This window comes from Abramis brama (genome assembly GCF_963993115.1).
Source record: "Abramis brama genome assembly, chromosome: 2".
In the NCBI taxonomy this organism is placed as follows: domain Eukaryota; kingdom Metazoa; phylum Chordata; class Actinopteri; order Cypriniformes; family Leuciscidae; genus Abramis; species Abramis brama.
The window spans coordinates 66,674,262-66,693,947 of NC_139964.1; the positions used below are offsets into that span (position 1 = coordinate 66,674,262).

Consider the following 19,686-nt stretch of genomic DNA (forward strand, 5'->3'; position numbering starts at 1 on the left):
AATGCTAAAATATAAAAAATACATGAGAACTTATGCATTGCTCAACTTCTGAATCATCCAAGAAGAATTTGCTGTCAAAAAATTAAAAAAAATAAAATAAAATAATAATAATAATTCTGTGAAAGAATATTTTTGGTTGATGGGTTTTTACATATAACGTACTTATTTGTAGTTATTTACACCTCAGTGTGCAGAGAGTCACTACAATCAGTCATGCTAAAAAAAATATTTATTTATTAATTTTTTTTTTGTCTATGCAGCTAATTATGAACATAAATATGTGGGTCAAATGACCGCTAACAATAGAGTTATAAATTTTAGAAACAGAAAATTTCTCACACATTTTATATGTTTAGTCTCTGACAAGCTACGATAGGTTTCATGTTTTTACATGATTCCTCAGTGTTCATTTTTGTCAAATTCATTGAAACCATTTGGGTGTCAATTTGACCCTAACACAAATTATTTTAAGTAAACTCTGACATAACTTGAATTATTCCAAGCAACCGCCTAGCAACATCATAGAAACCACCTTGAAACCATCCAAAACACCATAGAAACCATCTAGCAATGTCCAACCTCCGAGCATTATCCTAGAAAGTAACCATTTTAAACATAATAACAACCACCTAGCAACACCCCAGCATCCACTCAAAACACCCCAGCAACCCCCTAGCAATGTACAACTGCCTAGAAACACCCTAGCAACCACCCCAAAAAACATAGAAACCACCTAACAATGCCCAACCATCTAGTAACATCCCAGGAAATACCCAAAACATCATCACAACAACCTAGCAACACCCCAGAAACAATTCAAAACACCACAGAAACTCTTAGCGATGTACAACTGCCTAGAAACCCCCCAAAACATCATAACAATCACGTATAAACACCCTAGCAACCACCCCAAAAACCCTAGAAGCCACCTAGCAATGCCCAACCATCTAGTAACATCCCAGAAACCACCCAAAACATCATCACAACCACCTAGCAACACCCCAGCAACCACTCAAAACACCACATAAACCCCCTAGCAGTGTACAACCATCTGGCAACATCCTAAAAACCACCCAAAACATCATAAAAAAGCATTTAGCAACAACCTAGCACTGCCCAACCACTATCAATCAATATCTCAGATACCACTCATATCACCATGGTAACTGCATAGCAACCATTAAGAAATGCCTTAGCAACCACTCAGAACATCCAAGCTTTCTCATGTTGTCTTCTCACAGAAACTCCCGGTAAAATCATGCACAACACAATGGCCTCACATGACTGTATTCTCCTCCGCTCTAACCTAATATTACTAAAGCTCCGCAGTTTGTCAGAGCTGAAGCCTGGCATCTGTTAGGTATCTGAAGCTCAAAGCATCTGCCTTCTGTTTGTCTGTGAGAAATGAACATCACAGCATCTAGCCGTAGGGAACGAGTATACCTGCATCCTTCCTCTGCCATTATCAGCCAATGCTCACATGCAACCATCCATCATCGTCTCTCTTTATTTGCGTGTGTTTGAAGCGTTTGTGTGTGGTGTGTTTGTCTCATGCATGCATGCGGCTCATGGATCAGAAAGGCTGGGGATATTTTAATAAAATATCAGTGCCACACTTTGCCTCATGTATTATTCATGTGCTAAGCTCTGACAACACCACAAACGGGGAAGAAAAAATATTCACTTCTCTATTCAATCATTTTCAGTGTGCATTCGCATGGCAAATCATTCTTGATCAATTAACAGAGCAGAGCGCACATGTAACTTTACCTTGATTTGGTTTGGATTCATGAATCTGGGGACTGTGAAAACTGGTTTCAGGACAGAGCAATAATTAAACACACGGACTTTCATCGCAGAGCTTGCGTTTTAGATTTTTCTCCAGAGATGCAACTTGCTGAAGTTCTGTTGAGTTTATGCATTTTAGTGTTGATTTCACCACAAAAGCAAGCAGAGGAAAAAGTTATTGGAGTGAGGCTGATCTTTCATAATGGTTTAATGAATTTATATTAATTTTAATTGTGAATTACGCCTTGAGTTTTTGACATGAAAATCTGAACGCAGCATTGCATGCATGGAGCAGACCTTGGAAATTCTCTTCAAAACATTTCTTGAATCGGAAGTTGAAATAATTTTGGAAAATTTTAATATTAGAATAGAATTGTTTAGGTAGCCTACTAATTGTGTTTTGAAACAACACTAATGTCTATGATAAGATACTAAACTGTAAAATGACTGTGAAAACTATGATTTCAAATAGGCTGTATGTTATGATAAAAACACGTTTTATATAGTTTTAAAGTTTTATAAAATGGTAAACCAAACATTTCAGCCTAATAAAATGATTATGCATGTATGTTCGGAACAAAAATGGCAGACGGACAGTAGGTGGCGCTTATGGAAAAGCAGAAATACAGCAGTCACACAAAGCAGCGCTGCGCTATTAAAGGGGTGGTATAATGCCCTTTTCACAAGATGCAAAATAAGTCTCTGATGTCCCCAGAGTGTGTGTGTGAAGTTTTAGCTCAAAATATCCCACAGATATTTTTATATAGCATGTTAAAGTTGTCAATTTTTGAGTGTGAGCAAAAACGCAGCGTTTTTTTGTGTCTGTTCCTTTAAATGCAAATGAGCTACTGCTCCTGGCACAGTAGGCGGAGATTCAAGAGCTTGTGTCCTTTTACCTCACACACACATGCACTGAAAATTTCTAAAACTTTTAGCCTTTTTATGTTCAAACCGAAGTCGGAAAGATGGAGACACTCAAGAAGAAGTGACAACATGTAGAAGCAACAGGACATTTCTGAATGGTTAGTTGGTGAATTTATGAAGCTGATGTGTAGTTATCTTCTAGTCATTGATTAGCATATTCTGTCATAATAATCTATAAATCACATTCCCGGGGGCGGGGTTTATGTAAATTTTAGGGTTAGTGATGTCACTAACCCTGGAGGAATGTGGTGTAGTCTCTACCAGCCGTTTGTTGTAGTCCTTAAAAAGCAATTTCTTTAAAATAAAATATCTCCCTTTGCTTTGAGCTTTGAGCGTTGTAACTTTGCAGATGTTGTTTATGCTCAAACAGCAACATTACACACTAACTAAAGTTAGCAAAGTGAAATCATATTCAACCACCCCTTTAAACACAACATATGGACGTAAAATGAAGAGAAAATACCATCGAAACTTTTCTGAACAGTCAGTTTCCTTCATATGGATATGGAAGCTTGTGTCCGCCACTGAATAAAAAACTTTAAACGGTAATTGGACTTTTTATCTCACAATTCTAACTTTTTTTCTCGCAATTGCGAGTTACATCTATAGTTAAATTTTTTCTCAGAATTGCGAGTTATAAAGTCAGAATTGCGTAATTTAAAGTTGCAATTGCATGTTATAAAGCCAGAATTTTGAATTGATATAAAGTCGCAATTCTGAGAAATCAGTCTCTTTTTTTCCTCAAAAAGATATAAACTTGCTAGAAAGAAAGTCAGAATTACAACTGACTTAATAGTTCACAATTGCGACATTATACAGTTGTAATCATAGTTATTCAACCCCCATTGCAAATCAGGTTTATTGGCAAAATTTACAGACTTTCAGATGTTTGCAATGAACAAATCAAACAAAACTAATTGAAATAGCCCAACACAACAAATGTTTCAAGTGGTTTCCCCAAATTCAGCTGAAAATGCAACTTTCAACTGTGAGAAAAAAAATACAGAATTGTGAGATAAAAAGTTGCAATTATTTTTTTAAACGTTTATTCCATGGTTCAAACAAGTTTCCATACCTTCAAATATACATTATATAATAAAAACTCACGCGAATGGCCGATTTCAACGTTAGAACAACGATTTTCGAGTGACGAAAGCGACGAGTTTGCAGGAATTAGAGAAGCCAATCCCAGAATGCACTTTGACAAGCTCTGTCGGAAAAAAAAGAAAGAAAAAAGATTCAAGATGAAAGATGAGGGAAAATTTCATTTTTTTTTTATTTCATTATTTTCACAAAAGCCTATTTGTTTTATATTTTATGCTTAATTTTACTATCGTTAATGTATGTCAAATTCTGCTTTGTATGAAAAGTGCTATTTGTGAGCGTTCAATTAATTTCAGTTAGGTATGATTTAAGCTAGGATGCTGCCTATATAGACAGCTAGTTTTTGGAAAACAAAAGAAATAAAAGTGCAGTGTTGCTCGTGAGCTTCCAGGCCCTCAGACTCCATCTCTCTGCTTCACTGCCCCCAGCAGCCACTGGAAATGCTCCTAAAATCACATTTCATTTTCAATTGCGGGATGAAAACTGATTCCAAGAGAGCCTTTAGAGGGTTCTCAGAAATTGCACTTGGCCAAATTACAAAGACTGAGCCATCACGCTTTTGATTTGCCTCAGTGGGTCCTTTAGCGGGAGAAATTAACAAAGCAAATGTGCTTGTGAATATATTATTCAAAAGTCTTGAGTTTTTTTAATCATGTTTAAAGATATAGTATATCGGTCACTGTCTAATTTTATGCAGTATTAAAACAAAGCTGATGTGAGCAGAGGAAACATCCTCCTTAAGTGCCTGCGTGTGTTTGTTTGGACTCCTGCACATGAAAGAAAGCGCTCATTGGAAATTCTAATGGGATGTGTGGGCTTTGTAATTAGCACTGGAGCAAGACTGCTCTAATTAAATCAAGACTCAATGACAGGAAGAGCTTGAAACTGCAGCTCATCTCTGCTTTAGAAGGTTGATGTTAGTATTACCTTCAATATTTTGAACTTGTAAACTTGCCTTATGATATTGTAAGCGTTTTTCACAGTCTAAATCACATCACTGACGTCTCCTCTCCCCGAGCACAAGAGATGGTTTGTGGAGATGTTGATTAAACGCCTCTTTCCTCACACAAGTGGCTCTTTTGGGACAGATGACTGATCGTTTCAATAGAGGCTTTGGTTAGTCCAGGCTCAAAATGGCATAGAGAAGTTTGATGAAGTGCTGCAGCTGGATGCTTTTGGATTCATTTTTGTCTTTGCTTCACTTTATCAGAGAGAAACAGTTTCATGGATCTTGTTTAAGCCCTGTTGCGACCGACAATCATTTCCTTGAGGATGCATGTTAATGGATTCTTGATGAATAGAAAGTGAACTTGAAAACAACACTGTGCTGTAAATCATCATTTGGATCCATGGTGTGTTTTTTATAGTCATGGCAGCGTGTTCATCGGTTTTTCCATATGCACTTGTTGGTGGAAAAATCCCAGGCACGCAGTGAAGGAAACCAGAACAGCACAGAGACTCTTTTCACTTGAGCCAATTTTGTGACTTTTTCCATGTTTAGATGGGAAGATATTTATGGAGTACTTTATGGCATGACATTCTCACATATTCACCCAGATAAAGCTGTTTTGTGGTGTTGTTTACTCACTCTATTATTAAAGATGTGCACGAGTTTGTTGTTCTGAACGTGTCGTAAAATAAACCCAATCCCAGGCTCCGACACGCTCCATTAAGGCTCTCAGCAGAAGTTAGTGGGGAATGTGCATTAGCAAACTGACTATGCACGAGACTCCAGGGCCCTTGTTTTACTGTCCACACACACACACACACTCAGAAATAGCTGATACATGATACAAAGTCTGCTTTATTGGTTTCGTCATAACAGTCTTCATTCTCATACAATCACATCTGGGTTCTGCTTAAACAAACATGGGCTAAAATGATCAACAAGCTTCATCCATAATGGATTTAATTTGATTTTTGTGACATGCATGTCTGTCCACTGTTGAGGGGGCTTCAAACATTAAAGCCGGTGTCTCAGTTGCTTTGAGGAGAGTTTATTTGCAGGCTCTCCAAAATGGTTTTCACTCCCTAACAAACCAAACACATTAGGGAACAACCTAGTTTTTAAATGCAAAGTGATGTGAAAGTCATGCAAAAATCATGCAGCAACACAACATGAATAAACATGGCTGGTACAAACTGAACAAAATTCTCTCCTCGCCTTTGTTATGCAATTGTCCCACTCCAGAAAAATTGGATTCATTCTGGTTTCTTTTTGTGTCTGCACTGACCTTGCCCTGACCCTTCACCCTAGAGAATACTTCACCAGTATCTGCCATTGATTGATTGGGAAAAATGGAAATGATTCATTAACAGAAAGCATAACGTTAAATCAGGGGAAATATTAACGATACTACATCATGTAGAAATGGCTGGTCCATTAAGATTGTATTGGACTTTTATTTTATTAAAATCAGTATAAATTCCACCAGTATGTGAATGCAAATACTTACAGCTGAATTTTTGTAATAATTAAAGAGAATTACAGTAGCTACTGAGAACTGAGAAAAGAGGGGGTTTTTTTGTTTTGTTTTTCATGAAAACAATGCGCAATTACTGGTCCTAAAATTAGGACTTTCTTTATGCAAGATTTAATTTCTTTTGATTTTGGACTGAAAGTCCCAGATGATTTCACGCCATTCACCCTTTTGATGAGCAACTTTGACTTGGAGCGAATGGCAGTTAGTTAATAGATTAAAAACTGTCCTTGTGCCTCAACGCAGACTTTGTACATTATGTAATCGTTGGAAAAGTTGAATGAAAACGGTCAAACAGCTTGTTATAAGCTTGCGTCTCAGGGAAAAGCACAAAATGAGCTTTTCTCAGCGGGTGGAGCGGATACTTCAAAACACAGGGAACACATGCTATCAGGTTTAATGGCGCATCTTTCCGTGAAATGGCAATGGAATGAACTGCGAGTTAATTGCGGGTAATTAAACTATCAACCGGCATCCTATGAACCCAAATAAAACACATGGAAGGTAAATGCAGTTTCAACAGCCTCATTTGAGAGATAGAAAATAGCTGTTACTCAACAGAAAAAGATTCAAGCTCATCCAGGTTTGAACTTCACAATCCCCCTCCAGTCTCAACCCCACCCAACCGCATTTTCACAGCATGGCCCCCAGCCAAAGTTCCCTGGGAAACAGATATGCACCTCAGGGAGATTGAGCTGTTAACCCGGAGCCATCATCCGAAGAGAGAGAGAGAGAACAAGGAAAGGTAAAACACGATGTTGAAGACTCATGCTACTTGCTCCAAATTATTGAGGATAGATTTGTTTAAGAATACTTGTATGCAGATATGCACTGATTATTGGTTTTACCGATATTTACTCATCTACTTGATCAGTTATTCAATGTTAAGTCAATAAACAATCCATGCATCTTTCTAAAAAAAAAGAAAAAAGATGCATTTACAAGTGTTCATCAGAGTACAAGACAGGACGGGTAAATAATTGAATGCATTACTTGCATAAATTACTCAACTTTTTACGTAACATGCAGAATTAAGTTACACAAAGCCCTCCAAAAAAGAAATGAAATGCATTACTGTTTAGATGGCTAAAACATTAAATTATATTCACAATGCATATTTTTATTGTACTGCATGATCAGATCTATTTAGATATTGCGTCAAAAGCAAAAACTGATTCTACATATATCGGCCATTGTACTTTTTTGTTTTAGTAGTTGGTATCAGTCAATAATAAAGTAAAAGCTGAATTGGTCAATCCCTTTCCCTGTCCTCTCAGGTGATTCTGACTCGAGATACTTTGACTGGAACCTTGTTGGACGCGTTTCCGTGCCAGATCTCAGTAGAGTGGGTGGAGAGAAGTGGATCTCCAGTCTCCTCCAGGCTTGAGACCCGGATTACACTTTCCAAACCCGTTTAAAACACACCCACTCTCATTAAGAAGGATATTGCAGTGGAAAATGTTATTTTTCAGTAGCTGAGGCTGTTGAAATGGACAGAAGGCAAGAGTTTCTTTCCCTTCCCAACATTTTTAACACTCGTGCACAAACTAATGAAGTTTCCCTTAGAGAAATAAAAATAATAATAATTTACCATGGTAACCACATCATAATTTTTTCACCAAAGTTACTATGATTAATGTTATTATTGGGTTTTCTGAAAACATCTTCCATTGCTTTAACGACATTCCATGCATTTTTTACTTTTACAGCAGTAACAATAAATGCTTCAACATTGATATTTGTTGATATTTTGGTTGAAACTATGGTTATCATGGTACATTTTTGAAAGGGTTACATATAAAGGTAAAGCACCAAGAGTACCAAACAAACAGGGGCATTCTGGGCATGCACTCAAGCTCCGAGCACTTTCCACATTAAAACAAAACTTATAAATTAAAAACAAGGAAATGACACAAATGTGGGACCTGACTGCAAGTTTATTTTTATATAACACTTTTAAAAACATGTATAAAATTGGTCCGGCTTTGGAAACAAGGCACGCAATGTCTTGATTCACGATCTCAGTGTTTGTATCAAGCATTCCCTATATAAAAACATCCAAATTACGGAGGATAAAATTCCGAGCAGCGAGACAACCATGCAAATAAACTTGTGTGATGCAGACTGAATGCTTTAATAGTAGGTCTCCCTCTCCACCCAACCTATGACAAAGATACAAAATTCAAATTAGTTTAGAAGGACAATTGCATGCATGTAAACTCTAATCTGTATATCCTGTTCTTGTAAATGCATCAACTTCAATTAACTGAACTGAAAAACATTAGTTCTTTACCAAAACCTAGTGACCTAGGCAGCATTTCAAGTCAAACACTGGGCTCAATCACATATGTTCTTCACTAAGACAATCCCAGAATGCATTGCAACATGAAAAAAATCCATCCGAGGTGGCAGATGGAGTCAACAGTAATCTTTAAATGATTAAAAATACTAACTAGGTTTTGAAAAACAAGATTTATCTCATTATGCAAATAAAAATGATCTCCGATGTTTTGAGGCATGGTGCGATTAAATATTCTCTTACCTCCTGGGCTGCGTCGAATGATAAGTTTTCGGATTTCATCATAAATAAAGATGAGAAGTGAGTAAGGGAAGGCGCAGAACCACCAGTTTGGTCTGGAGAAGAAAACGTACCAAAATTACAAATCACACCTGTTCTAGACTATAGCTGTTTGATATGCATTCATTTAGCATTACAATTTCTCGATTAACTCTCTCAACAAAATACATTTTCCCCTCAAAATTCATTTAACATTGAGTGTCACCAAACACAAGAGTTTAGTGACTTGCACGGAAAATATTAGTAAGTAAATTAACGCAACAAAATTTTACAAATAAAACCGTAAAGCCACCATGGTATAAATGGCTAAATGTGTTGCATAAACTGTCCTGATGCAAAAAAAAAAAAAAAAAAAAAAAAAACTATTCTTACATTTAATAAAAATATCCATCAAATGACCCCAAAATATTGCAAGACTTACTTCAATGGATACATTCTGAGGGCAACATCCATGCCTGGACAGTAGGACAGGAAAGCAGCCAGAGCTGTTTCTTCAAACAGTCCAAAGATGAGAATCTTATTCCTGCAAAGAACAAAAGACACTTTATATCCGTTTTGGGCAAATCAAATTAGGACAAATCATTGGCCATCTACTTACTTCATTCCTTGCTGGAAGACTGAGTTTCTTCTGGTCTTGCAGATGATCAAATCAGCCCACTGTACTATTACAATACTGGTGAAGAAGGCTGTGTGGCATGTGAACTCCACAATCTTCCTCTGCTCGTACGTCTAAGATGGCCAAGAACATGAGTTCAGACGGGACTGTGGAAAAGCGGAATGATTGGAACATTGGATGATTGAAAACACTCACCCATTGCTGGCCATAACTGTCCTCCAGGTCGTTCATGTATTTGTCGTCCCAAAACACTCGAATGCCCAGCAATGACGATGGCAGGAAGCCATTTTCAGCCAAGATGACAAAATACGTGAAGAACCCGGCCAGAGCTTGAATCATTCCTGTGGAGAAAGCAGAAGCAAGGACATTCAATCATCCAACTTCTTTATGCAACTGCTTTGCAACAGGGACACAGAGAAAAGGCACTGCACAAGATGATCGTTTATACTAATAAAATATGAACTCTTACCGATCTGACCGTAGGCTATGCTAATGAGTCTTTCATTTACAAGTTTGTCAGTCTTGGGGTTTCTGGGTTGACGCTTCATGATGTCACTCTCAGCAGCTTCATACGCCAATGAGATAGCAGGAACCTTGAAGATAAGAGGACAATGGCATTTATGCAAGAACGTGATTTGGCTGACCAATCAAAGAAATAATTACTAGTCAATTGTGGTGCTTACCATGTCTGTTCCCAGGTCAATGCAGAGAATGGTGACGGTACCCAAAGGAAGAGGGATGTTGGCAATGATGAAGAAGAGGAAGGGGGTGATCTCAGGGATGTTACTGGTCAGGGTGTAGGCAATGGACTTCTTCAAGTTGTCAAAGATCAGACGGCCTAAAGTGGAAGACACATTTGAGAATTAAGTCAAAGTAATCTTTATAATTCATCAGTCAATTAAGTTTCCAATAACATCATACCTTCTTCTACACCAGTGACAATTGAGGCAAAGTTGTCATCCAAAAGGATCATGTCAGCAGCCTGTTTGGAAACATCAGATCCAGCAATACCCATAGCCACACCAATGTCAGCCTTCTTCAGAGCAGGAGAATCATTGACACCATCACCGGTTACGGCTACAATGGCACCCTGTGGACAAACACAAATTAATCTTACACCATGCCACGACATGCCTAAGTTCTTGTCCTAACCAACTACGAATGCAACAAGCCATTTTGTCAATCCTTTGGTTTCTACTGCTGTTGTGTCATGCTGGGTTGCTGCACCAACAGTTAAATCTCACTGATCCAAAATCCTGCTTCTCATAGCTTTATATTAGACTTCAAATATGTTCAGTGTGGGCAGAAGTTATTTGACGCTGGAAACTGGTCAAGTTGTACTAGCCAGGTCAAGTATTTACCTCTTATCTTATCAAAACAACCTGGTGAAGTTTTGATTGCTCTGAGATCGTAATGACGACTAACCTGTCTCTGGCAGCCTTCAACGATAATCAGCTTCTGCTGAGGAGAAGTTCTGGCAAACACAATTTCTGTGTGGTACTTCAAGATGTCATCTAATTGCTCAGGGGTCAGATCCTTCAGGTCACCACCATGGATAACACAAGCCTTGGCATCCCTTCAAAGAACATTACATGAAATGAAAAACTAAACGCAATAAATATCCAAACAAAAACATTCAAATCAAGGAGGAGGAACCCGTTACCTTGGGTTGACCTCATTAATAGGAATGTTCAAGCGAGCAGCAATGTCTTCAACGGTCTCGTTGCCCTCAGAGATGATACCCACTCCCTTGGCAATGGCCTTTGCTGTGATTGGATGATCACCAGTAACCATGATAACCTAGAAGACCTAGAAGTTGTTTCTTCAAGACGACAAGCAGTTATTCGCAATGACTATGACGTACCTTGATTCCAGCACTCCTGCACTTTCCCACAGCATCTGGTACAGCAGCACGAGGAGGATCAATCATGGACATAAGGCCAATGAAGCACAGGTTCTCAGTGGGGAAGTTCACCTCTTCTGTATCAAACTGGAAATCCTCAGGAAACTGTTCGTCAGGAAGGTTGAAGTGGCAGAATCCTGTGGAGAATCAACATGTTGAAGGAAAGCGTAGAATGGGAATACATAGTTTAGAAACGGCATTAAAAAAAAGCAAAATTACCAAGTACTCTTTCTCCAAGGCCACCAAGTTCCAAGTATGCATTCTGGAAGGCGTCCCTCATCTCATCATCAAGTGGCTGCTCTTTTCCTTGGATCAAAATAGAGGTGCACCTGTCCAGGATCCTCTCAGGAGCACCTTTCATTACCAGCAGGTGATTGGTTTCAGTTTTATTGCTATTGATGTTCTTATGGATGGATAGCTAAAAAGGTCCACAGACAGAAAGCGTTAGACACCGTAAATTTATCCAAAGACTTGCCCCAAGCAGGAGATGGCTTTACCTGATATTTGTTGGTAGAGTTGAATGGGATCTCTGCAATCTTGTTGTATTTCTCTCTCATCTCTTTCACCGATCCACAGCAGAGCTCGATACACTTCAGCAGGGCAGATTCGGAGGCGTCACCAGCCACATCTCTCTGTGAGAGGAAACAGGAAAGTGTGAGAACAAGGAACAGTCTGTCTGTTGCATGTTAAGAAAGACTGCTTTGATGTTGCAGCAAATGCAAGCAATGCAGTTTAATTTGAGGTAACAGTCCAACAAATTAGTCCCATTACAAAACAAGTCAGAATTGGCAGAAATTGGAGGGTGTTTACAGGGAAACACTGTGTTCCAGTCAAAAGCTCAAGGGAGCACAAGTCGCTAAAACAATCCCTGGAGGCCAACAGCAAAACTAAGCACAAGCAGACAAACGTGGCTAGCAAATAGTAAACAACTCTCCAATGGCGTCAGTAACATGCAAAACTACTTTGTGAAGATCTGTCAAAAGATTTTACAGTATGACAAAGTATCAACACAGACCTTAAGAATTGCAATACTTTCTTGCTCAGCAAGGAAGACGGCACGGTTGCACAGACCGGCGACACGTGCGAGGGCGGCCCAAGTAGCAGAGCTCCTGTCAAATGAGGTTCCACTCTGGTTCTCTGTGGTGTCTGCTTCATGAATCTGGTTGTCAAACCACATGTGAGCGACGGTCATTCGGTTCTGGGTCAAAGTTCCAGTCTTGTCAGAGCAGATGGTGGAGGTCGAGCCAAGAGTCTCCACGGCTTCCAGATTCTTAACCAGGCAGTTCTTCTTTGCCATTCGTTTGGCAGTCAGAGTTAAGCACACCTGGAAAAAACAAGAAGGTTAAAGAGTTTTAGATAAATAGATAAAGCGGTTTATCTATATTTGATTTTACAAATAATCCAAGCTGTTATTGTTCTGCAACTACACAACTGCAATTCTGGCACTTACAGTTACAGTAGCCAAGAGACCCTCTGGCACATTGGCAACAATGATACCAATAAGGAAGATGACAGCTTCCAGCCAAGAGTATCCAAGGATCAGAGAGAGGATAAAGAAGGACACGCCCAGGAAGACAGCTACACCCGTGATGATGTGGATGAAGTGCTCGATCTCAATAGAGATGGGAGTGCGACCAACTTCAAGACCAGAAGCAAGAGTGGCGATACGACCCATGACAGTGCGGTCACCAGTGTTAATGACGACCCCTCTGGCAGTACCTACAAGCAAAACAAATTCCAATGAAAATGGCTACTTTTAACAAACACAAATTTGACTTCCAAAAGGCTTCATGTTTTTGTACCTTCAACACAGTTGGTAGAGAAGAATGCAATGTTCCTGGTCTCAAGTGGGTTTTCATTGGAGAAGTCAGGAGTACGACTCTGGGGCTCAGATTCGCCAGTGAGGGAGGAGTTGTCCACCTGGAAAGGACAAGATTGCTTGTAGAGATGGAATGTGCCAATGGAGAAGACATTTCACCATGATTTAAAATGGTACTTCACTTTGCATCCATGAGCAGAAATGATGCGCAGATCAGCAGGAATTCTGTCACCACCTTTGACTTCCACCAGATCTCCAATCACAACTTCTTCAGCATTGATATTACTCTTCTCACCATCACGGATGACCAAGGCTTGCTACGGACAAAGTGGAAATTCACTTAACATCACTAAAGAAAATAAAAAGATCCTGATAATATGAAAGGATTATTGCCAGTACCTGAGGGACAAGGTTTTTGAAAGAGTCCATGATCTTGGAGCTCTTGGCCTCTTGATAGTATGAGAAACATCCAGTGATCATCACAACAGCAGAGAGCACAATACCCAGATACAACTGCACAGGATAACAGAGGAGGCATTAGAGGTACTGCTAGAACAACAATGTAATCTTAAAAGGCATACCCTTAAGAAACACAAACAGGGTTTTCTCCTTACGTTATCATTGGCAGGTTCCTCCTCGGAGGCTGCCTGGATGCCGTAGGCAAGAAAACAAAGGATGGCTCCAATCCACAGGAGAGTTGAGAATCCTCCAAAGAGCTGCTTGCAGAACTTGACCCATTCTGGGGTTGTTGGAGGTGGAGTCAAAGCATTGGGTCCATCACGTTCCAAGATCTCCTTAGCACGAGCGGATGACAATCCCTGGAGACCGAGATAGGTTAGACAATGAAGATCCAGCCTGAGAGCTTTATGCCATTATTACACTTCAAAAACAGTCAATCTTTAATTTCAAATCCGTACTGAATCAGATTTACCTTGTTTAAATCAGTGCCATATTTCCTATTGAGTTCATCCAGGGACAGTTTGTGATCATCCTACAACAGTGCAAAATAAGAACATTTTACCATCTCATCAAAGACTACTGTAATAGTTTTGCCAACAAGTGTTTTGAATCACTAAACGGACTTACCAAGTCCACCTCTTTTTTTAGTTCATCCATGTCTTTATCCTTCTCTTTCTTGCCCTTGGGCTTTGACTTTTTGCCCCCCTGCTCAGAGGTGGCCGCCAGCTCATATTGTTCTCGACCTTCCTGTGGTGGAGCAGGCAAAAGCAAACATTAAATCTCCTGTGCACGGTCTAACAATAGTATTTTTCTTAAAAGGGATGCAACTACTTTAATCTGTGAAATCAATTCAGAAATCACAAAGTGTGATGCAAGACTGTAACTTTTAACTGCTAACATTATTGATGGGATTGTTTTTTTAGGATAGACTTGTAAATGCACAAGAAACTGGTATTATCCAACTTATGCGTGCAAGAGATGCATGTAAAATATTAGCAAGCGGTAACGTAGTGCTGATTGCACAATCCGAATGTGTAGTAATTAACATTTAACTTGAAGGAAAATTAACCAAGTGACCTCTACTAGTGTTAAGCAACAGTTCTTATCACAACAGCATTCTGTGAATACAATAGGTGACTCATTGTCTAGGCAAGCACATGAGCCGTTAAATGAACCACTAAAGTATAAAGCATGTGATTGCTAGTTTGCATTTGAACCAAGTTGATTGTCATTTTCAGTCAGCTCAGTAATCAACAGGCTCTTTGTTTGAAAAACGATGTGTCAATTTACTGAATAAATATGCAATTATATGTTTTTCAGTATACTGAAAAGAGAAAGTCCACAGCATGTATGAGCACATAAAGACAGTAAAAGATAGTCTAGTTTCATTAAATATCTAAACTACAATCTAATCTAATCAAACTATCTAACTTTGTGGCATCATAGACAGTTCATTAACATGCAACTGACATCTTTGATGACTACGGATCATCTTAGGAATGATATTTATCTCAGCATGAAATCTATTTGGTTTGGGGGTTTTTTTGTACATGAAAGCAACAGCTGATGCAAGTGGCCACAAACAAAGAACTCAACACATGTAGTGCTCAACTGAACATGACAGCTTACTTCAGCGCTCTTTCTCGTCTGCTTATGCCTAGTCATCAGGTTCAATATGCATATGCACATGTGTGTGGAAAATGTCAAAAGGTTGAAAGAAAATGAGCCAGAGGGTGAAAGATTAATCAACCATGGCAGAACCAACTCATAAATGGTCACAATGGTCCTACCTTGCACATAAGCCAAAATCAGTTCGCTCATGCATATCAGTCCTATCATACTGGGACTTTGCCCTGTTGCCATTGGAAACAGAGCCACACCTCTAGACCTGTGAATGGGTTAAGTCACGTGTCAGACCCAACACTCTTTGTTTCAGAAGTGGCGAATGAACAGAGGAGGGTGAAAAGAAAACATGGTGTACAAACTCCTCCACACCAGTCACAGGTCAATTAGTGCTAAACTACAGCTTTTCATAAGCTCATTTCAGTTTAGAAGCACGGATAGAGAATTAACAAAAAAGTACAGTGGGGTCCAAGAGTTTGCATTTTAATACCCAACATGACATCAAAGATTATATTTTTTAGCATAAAAATAAAATATAAAAAAAAACTGTAAACTTCAGAATAAATAGAAAATTCTCTCAAAAATGTGACCATTTATGGTATTATACATTCATTAATAAAACCTGATGATCATGCATGATTTGAGACGTTCCAAAGCGCATCTTGATTTTCAATGAATGAAGAACATTGAAGGATCACACGGTCAATGACACTCATTTAACTAGTCGCCTAAAGATATTAACATTTTCAAAATTCTAAAAAGTGGCAAATTACAGATTTTCAATGTAGTCTGAGACTGTTGGACCCCAATGCAGTTTTAAAATGTCAAGATAAACATCTATGCATTCTTTCTCCATTCGTGGAGGAAAAACAACGTTTTAGAATGGAGTTTAACGCATGTTACTATACTCAGAGTACCAAAAAAGGTAAGGGGGCCATGAGACAGCCTGTCGGGGTCGGCAGCCTCTGTCAGATAGGATTGTCAATGACAAAAGGTCTCACTAACACAGAGTGACCGATGAATGGAAAGAATGTTAAACCCTTGGGAGACAGAATGTCAGTCTTAGCTTATATACACACTCGGGAGAGCGACTACACAGCTGTGGTCAACACCTGATGTTGGTCTTAAAACACACCGTATACTAACATTTATGTATGAAACAATACTTTACCCTAACTTCAAAGTACCGTACAGTATAGTTTAAATACTATGTATATGAATACAGTAACATGGCATATGTTTTTGGTACTACCATACAATGCCATCTACAGTACTTTAAAAGGTTAAATTAGCACATATATATATATATATATATATATATATATATATATATATATATATATATATATATATATATGTCAATTCACATTCTTATTTCAATATGACCCACATCGCAAAATAGACTAAATGCTGTTATTTCATTTCGGTCTTTTGTACACAAAGACAACAACCCTGTGTCTGCAGAGGCGAGACATCTGCCCCATTGCGGTGGGATTTAATGGGGCTGGGGGCGTAGCTCAATGCACCAAACCCAGATGAAACATGCGGATGGCCGTTTGCTCTCCAACACATGAAGCATCCTGGGACTGAATACATAATTTACATTTACACTGGTGCTCAGAGCCTCACATTAGGGAGTGGTATTCAGCTCTTATGCAATGCCACTGCATACTGGAATCATATTAGGAGTTAATGAACCCCACAGGAAGCAAATCATAAGACTATGACTGAATGTGAAAAGAGAAATGGAAATTTAAGCATATGAGATATTTTACAGCGATTAATATCCATTTACCTTGATTGCAAGACACACAAAAACGATGCCCCCATTTATTTTAAGTCAAGCATTTGTTGAACCTACTCAGCTTGAGATAAAGGTGAGAACTAGTCCACTAACGAGACAACTTTATCGTGTCAGCTACACCCTCAAATGTGGCATGGTTTACTTGGCATTACTGTACGGTCAGAGACAAAACATGAACCACAACATCACGCCATTACATTTGTACTTCAAATAGTTAAACTACGCGTCGCGTTTCGTCATTTAGAGGTTTTTAAACTATCTCGTAGTTTTAAATGTAGTAGTTTGACGAAACTACTACATTTAACTACTACATTTTTTTACGTGGTAAAAGGAGTTAACTGTTTATCTTGTGTAGGAGTTGCATGAATAGTCATATTTTATGGTTAAACGATACATTGAGACTTTCAGTATACGGGTAGTTTAAAACGAGCAATACACGTGTTAGTGTTTTCTTGAATTAAAAATGTCGAGTATTTTTTTAAATACACACCTCTTTCATCTGGAACGTTTTAAAGGGATATTTAGACTCTGAAGTGGATGTATGTCAAGATTTTGAAACAATGTATCTACACCGAATATTTAAACTAAACGCGGCGTTCCATTTCTAGGTTTACGCGCGGTTGAATTGTTACAATGTATCTCGAGGTTTCGTTAGTCAGAAACACGTTGTCGGCCAAGCTAGATGTACAGTAAAGGTAAAAAGCTGAAGATTTTTCTCAGAGCTGCTAAACATAAGGGTTACACTTAGCTGTTCTCTTATTAGCTCAGCAATATAAAAGTCACGAGACTGACTTTATCTGCTTCGACAAACAGGCCATGCAACATCGCGGCCATATAGGAGGAAGTTTGTCTGCTACATTCCTGAAATCTTTGTACTGAACCAAGAAAGTCTTAAAGGGGTGCTTGACTCTCTTTTAAAGCCACAGACTTAAAACCTGTTGCTCCATCCGAGAATACAGACTTTATATGGTTTAGACGAACCCTCGCGCACATTTCATTCATTTAAACCAACTAATTTGAATATTCGAACTGCGGAAGTCTCGCGCTCTGGGAAGCCATTTGGAACTCTTTACCAAAACATTCGAATTACTTTGAAACAACCTGTTTGAACACGGAAATTCCAAAACAGCCTTTAAACATTAAACGACAAAACACGTTCACACTTACTCCTCGTCCCATTTTGCTTCTTTTGGTTAAAAACGACCACCTGAGTTTCCAAAAGAAAAATCCAAGTTTTCTTTAAAAACAACAAATTAAAAGTCCCCAATCCCGTTTCCTTTTTTTCTGGGCTGTTTTTCCTTGGTCACCGCTGGACTTGTCGTTCAACCCGGACACGCATCCAAGCCGCGTTACAGTCTCTGAACATTCAATGCTTATATATACAGTGGGGTTTTTCACTGTGACGTCTGCCCGGATTGTCATGGTAACGCGGAGGAAAGGGGCGTGGTCTGCAGGGGAGGCTAGATCTGGCCTGGGGGATTGTGTCAGACTTTTACCTCTGAACTTTGATCGCGTTGAAAAAATGCTCATGAATCTCTTCTCCATATCAGAGTGAAGATACTCTTTTTGTTTGATCTTATCTTTATGAAATGTCGGTAGTATATAAGTACTTATAAGAAGCCCCTTGAAATCTCTTGAAAGTTACAACCCTGTTAGAAAATCCAGTTTGAGATTATAGCTGTGTTTTACAACATGCTTTCTAGCTGGTCATGTTCAGAAAACCAGTTTAACCACCTAGCTGGTTTACTGCAGGTCTGAGATGGTCTACCAGCATGTACCAGACCATCTACAATCCAGTTTATCTATGATTTTTCATCTCTTTAATCACTACATGGTTGCATGCAAACCTGGTTTTAAAATGTGTTTAAAAGTATTAAACTATTTACTATTATCAGTTAAAAAGTATTGAACTATTTACTGTTAAACTATTAACATGGCCTTCTACTTGTGGTATGTGCTTAGAAAAGCGAATGTAATCATGTTCATGGTGTTAATCAGTCTAAAAATCACGACTTGCTTGGTTTTTCATTGTCTTATAACCTACATACTAGTGCAATTTTGTTAGAAAAATACATTTAGCAAATTAAAAAGCTTGTGTTCACTGTAAATAATGTGAATGTTGTTGCATTTACTCATTTATATGGGTTAATATAGTATTAAGATACCATACACTAATTTGAGCTCAATTTGTCAGGCTATTTTTGATCTTATTTCATGGTCATTATGTATGTTTTTCAGGATTATCTTCATTAGAGGGATTATGCTCATTAAACACATGTATAGCGTGTGTTGATGATGGAAATTGACCGGTTGAAATGGCGCCTGTTGGAGACTGCACCTTCAAAGTAGGGGAGCTAAAAATATCTTGAATTTTATTTACAAGCTGTGGGCTCTAGCCTATAAATGTGTTGTCATGGAAACTATCATGTCACCCCCTAATTTTAGACTAGAAGTACGCCCTCTAGTGATAGTAGTGAATTCTGATGCGCCTGATCACGTGCTGTGCCTTTGTTTCTTTTCTGAAATGTCAATAACGCATATTTGAAATTCTTGTTGCTTAGTTAACTTTTGCTTTTAGATAAATTGGT

The 19,686-nt window shown here is 38.6% G+C and overlaps 1 protein-coding gene across 1 annotated transcript; it reads right to left on the minus strand.

Annotated features, from left to right (window-relative positions):
• Nucleotides 1-8,215: 8,215 nt before the first annotated feature.
• On the minus strand, nucleotides 8,216-18,509 carry LOC311075285 (sodium/potassium-transporting ATPase subunit alpha-1-like). The gene is made up of 22 exons (XM_084102566.1): nucleotides 18,266-18,509; nucleotides 14,299-14,418; nucleotides 14,144-14,203; nucleotides 13,827-14,030; nucleotides 13,612-13,725; nucleotides 13,395-13,529; nucleotides 13,196-13,313; nucleotides 12,844-13,112; nucleotides 12,409-12,717; nucleotides 11,891-12,025; nucleotides 11,613-11,811; nucleotides 11,355-11,530; nucleotides 11,154-11,290; nucleotides 10,916-11,066; nucleotides 10,412-10,580; nucleotides 10,174-10,328; nucleotides 9,960-10,083; nucleotides 9,686-9,831; nucleotides 9,473-9,603; nucleotides 9,296-9,397; nucleotides 8,839-8,930; nucleotides 8,216-8,458 (listed from the first exon to the last, which is right to left on the minus strand). Exons 1-22 carry the CDS (start codon nucleotides 18,275-18,277, stop codon nucleotides 8,430-8,432), a joined length of 3,087 nt encoding a protein of 1,028 aa, XP_083958692.1. The 5' UTR covers nucleotides 18,278-18,509; the 3' UTR covers nucleotides 8,216-8,429.
• Nucleotides 18,510-19,686: the final 1,177 nt, after the last annotated feature.